This window comes from Juglans regia, unplaced genomic scaffold (assembly GCF_001411555.2).
Source record: "Juglans regia cultivar Chandler unplaced genomic scaffold, Walnut 2.0 Scaffold_226, whole genome shotgun sequence".
In the NCBI taxonomy this organism is placed as follows: domain Eukaryota; kingdom Viridiplantae; phylum Streptophyta; class Magnoliopsida; order Fagales; family Juglandaceae; genus Juglans; species Juglans regia.
The window spans coordinates 1-3,924 of NW_023353737.1; the positions used below are offsets into that span (position 1 = coordinate 1).

Consider the following 3,924-nt stretch of genomic DNA (forward strand, 5'->3'; position numbering starts at 1 on the left):
TTCTCCCCCTCCTCCATATGAGTACAAGTCCCCACCACCACCAGTGCACTCTCTCCCACCACCTTACTACTACAAATCCCCGCCTCCACCGGTGCACTCTCCCCCTCCTCCATATGTGTATAAGTCCCCACCACCTCCAGTGCATTCTCTCCCTCCTCCATATGAGTACAAGTCCCCACCACCACCAGTGCACTCTCTCCCATCACCTTACTATTACAAATCCCCGCCTCCACCGGTGCATTCTCCCCCTCCTCCATATGAGTACAAGTCTCCACCACCACCGGTGCACTCTCATCCACCACCATATGAATACAAGTCCCCTCCACCACCGGTACACTCTCCTCCACCACCATATGAATACAAGTCCCCACCACCACCGGTCCACTCTCCTCCACCTCCATACGAGTATAAGTCTCCCCCCCCCCCAGTCCACTCTCCCCCGCCACCATATGGAGAGAATGCCTCAGTGGAGGCAGAATTGTAATAGTATAGGAGAAGTGCACTGAGTGAGGCCAGACTCTGGAAGGAAGAGAGAAAATACACTGGAAAGTGATGAGGACTCTCTACATATGGAGGAGGAGAGTGCACCGAGAATGGAAGTGAGGACTAATAGTAATAGAGTGGTGGGAAAGTGCAGTGGTGGTAGACTCCTCAGAAAGAAAACTAATGTCAGTATCTAATAAAATGGCAATAAAATACACCGATGATGGGCTCTCTCATATGAAGGAAACCAGCTGCGTGTAATAATAAAAATGATGAAGAAAAATACTAGTGGTGAGCTATACCTCAAGAAGGAGAAAATAAATGAAGGAATGTTCACACGGGAGGGGAGAATTCTTCAGTGGCTGAATTTAATGAAAGCTGGAAATGAAGAAGTGCACTGGTAGTGAGGGCTGCTACTCATATGAAGGAGAGAGCATCGCAGTAATGACTAGCAATAATGGTAACGTGAAAGAATTAATGGTTTCCTCAGAGGAGAAGGAAAACTCACCATTGAGGCGGGGCTAGCTAACAACAGGTGGTGAAGAAGAAGATGCACAGGCTGAACAGTGAACTTGTACTCTATGAGATGGGGGAGAATGCGTGGTGGTGGGGATTCACTAATGTGAAATGGTGAGAGCTGCACTGTGTGGTAGTGAGGCTATACTCCTCATGGAGGAGGGAGAATGCACCGGTAGTGGTAGGGATTCTAATGGTAAGGTGGCAATGGAAATACCGGTGGTGGTAGGGACTACTCATATGAGAGAGGAGAATGCACCAGTGGTGAAATTATAATAATGAAATTGGCAATGGAAATGCAGTGGTGGCGAGACCTACACACTGTAGAGGAGGCAGAGTGCACCGGTGGAAGGCGAAGGATTTATATGTAAGATGGTAATTGGAGAAGTGCACCAGTGAAGGAGGAACTCTCGTGTAGGGCAGGGAAGAGATGGGATGGTGATGAACTGTAATAGTATGGAGGTGGAGGGGAGTAGACTGGTGGTGGTGGGGACTTGTAGTAGTATGGTGGCGGTAAATGGGCTGGAGGTGGTGGAGACTTGTAGATGTAAGGTGGTGGTGGTGGTGGTGACTTATAGATGTAAGTGGGTGGTGGGTAGTAAACAGGTGGTGGAGGAGACTTGTACATGTAGGGTGGATGATAAATCGGTGGTGGTGGAGACTTATAGATGTATGGAGGATGGTAAACCGGTGGTGGTGGAGATTTGTAGACATATGGAGGATGGTAAACCGGTGGTGGTGGAGATTTGGGCATTGGCTTGGGCTTGGGCTTGGATTTCTCACACTCCTTGTAAGGAGTCTTTGGAGCATAAGCGAATGGCTTAGCTTTGAGCACAACTTCATAGTGATTCTTGGACTTGACCTTGAGCTTGGCACCCTTTTTGCCCCAGTGAAGGTCGGTGGGGATCTTACATGGTGAATGTTTGGGTGCAGCGTGGAGCTTCGCCTTGCAGGCCTCAGCCCCACCGTCCTTGTTATAGTCAAACCCTTTGACTAAGATGCTATATTTGCCGTTGATCTTAGTGGTACCATAGGCCTTGATCTCATCCTTTCCAACCTTGCAAGTTACCTCCACTACGGCACCTGCTCCATCATATACAATCAAACAACACAACACCACCAATCATATTAGCATCAGCTACTCATAAGCTAATTAAACACGTCCCAATTTCCCACTACAATAACTAACTTTGTCCTTTTGACATTTTAAAGAATATATTCTTTATTTTTAAGTTAAAGAATATATTCTTTATTTTTAAGTTTATCTAGATAATGCTTAAAATGACTATATTGCCCTCCTTAAATGCTTGATCTTTTGACTGCAATAAGGACAATTGGGGTATTTCATAGACAGCCCTCACTAATTTAGAGCCATTACTACACATTTTCTATTACAAATATTGTCAAATTACCTTAATTGCTTTGATGCTTCAGTGTGTATTGTCATATTGTGGACCTTATCTTAATAATTATGTTAGTCTAAGGGTGACTTCTTTTTTTTTTTTTTTTTTATCAAAAATTGGTGTTTGAAAGACCATGCTAACTTCATATAAAGACTTCATCGTCTCAATCTTGGGAACAATTTATGTACTCAATTTTTTTAGTGTCAAAGCAAACTAACAACCAAGAAAAATACTTTAATGCATCTTCAGAAACAGTCAAGAAAAAACAAATTATGAACAACTAATGGATGTTAAAGATAATCTACCTTTGAGATGCTTCTTGTCGTGTGATTTGATTGGATATCCCCAGTCATAGCATCTGTAGCAGTAGACTTTTCCAACCACCTTGACTATCATCGGATGGTGCATATGAGGAGGGTAATGGTACGGAGGAGGAAGGTGCTTGGGTGGTGGTGGAGATTTGTAGTAGTATGGAGGTGGTAGCGGATGTGAAGGTGGTGGAGGAGATTTGTAGTAGTATGGAGGAGGAAGGTGCTTGGGTGGTGGTGGTGGTGGAGATTTGTAGTAGTATGGAGGTGGTAGCGGATGTGATGGTGGTGGAGGAGATTTGTAGTAGTATGGAGGAGGAAGGTGCTTGGGTGGTGGTGGTGGTGGTGGAGATTTGTAGTAGTATGGAGGTGGCAGCGGATGTGAAGGTGGTGGAGGAGATTTGTAGTAGTATGGAGGAGGAAGGTGCTTGGGTGGTGGTGGTGGTGGTGGAGATTTATAGTAGTAAGGGTGTGGTGGCGGAGACTTGGGAGGCGGTGGTGGAGACTTATAATAGTAAGGTGGTAGTGGCGGTGGAGACTTATAATAGTAAGGTGGTAGTGGTGGAGACTTGACCGGTGGTGGTGGAGATTTATAGTAGTAAGGAGGCGGAGGTGAGGGCGAGGGGGGTGGTGGAGACTTGTAGTAATAAGGCGGTGGAGGCGAATGAACCGGTGGTGGAGGAGACTTGTAGTAGTATGGCTTTTGGGGTGGACTTGAAGGAGGTGGTGGAGACTTGTAGACATAAGGAGGTGGTGGTGGTGGTGGAGACTTGTAGTAATAAGGTGGTGGAGGCGAGTGAACCGGCGGTGGAGGAGACTTGTAGTAGTAAGGCTTCGGGGGTGGACTAGAAGGAGGGGGTGGAGACTTGTAGATGTAAGGAGGTGGAGGTGATGGTGAGGGAGGAGGTGGAGATTTGTAATAGTATGGAGGCCGTGGTGGTGGTGATTTGTAGTAATATGGTGATGGTGAATGCGAAGGAGGTGGAGGAGGTGACTTGTACTCATAAGGTGGTGGTGGGGAGTGGACAGGTGGTGGAGGAGACTTGTACTCATAAGGTGGTGGTGGAGAATGAGCAGGTGGAGGAGGTGACTTGTACTCGTAAGGTGGTGGTGGAGAATGAGCAGGTGGAGGAGGTGACTTGTACTCGTAAGGTGGTGGTGGAGAATGAGCAGGTGGAGGAGGTGACTTGTACTCGTAAGGTGGTGGTGGAGAA

General features: G+C 46.7%; 1 protein-coding gene across 1 annotated transcript; it reads right to left on the minus strand.

Moving 5' to 3' along the window:
• Positions 1–1,360: 1,360 nt before the first annotated feature.
• On the minus strand, positions 1,361–3,920 carry LOC109020903 (extensin-1; the record flags this gene model as incomplete). Its single annotated transcript, XM_019003425.2, has 2 exons — positions 1,361–2,082; positions 2,708–3,920. Coding segments are annotated over 2 exons (1,935 nt in total), but the record flags the coding sequence as incomplete, so codon positions are not given.
• Between the last annotated feature and the right edge of the window lie 4 nt (positions 3,921–3,924).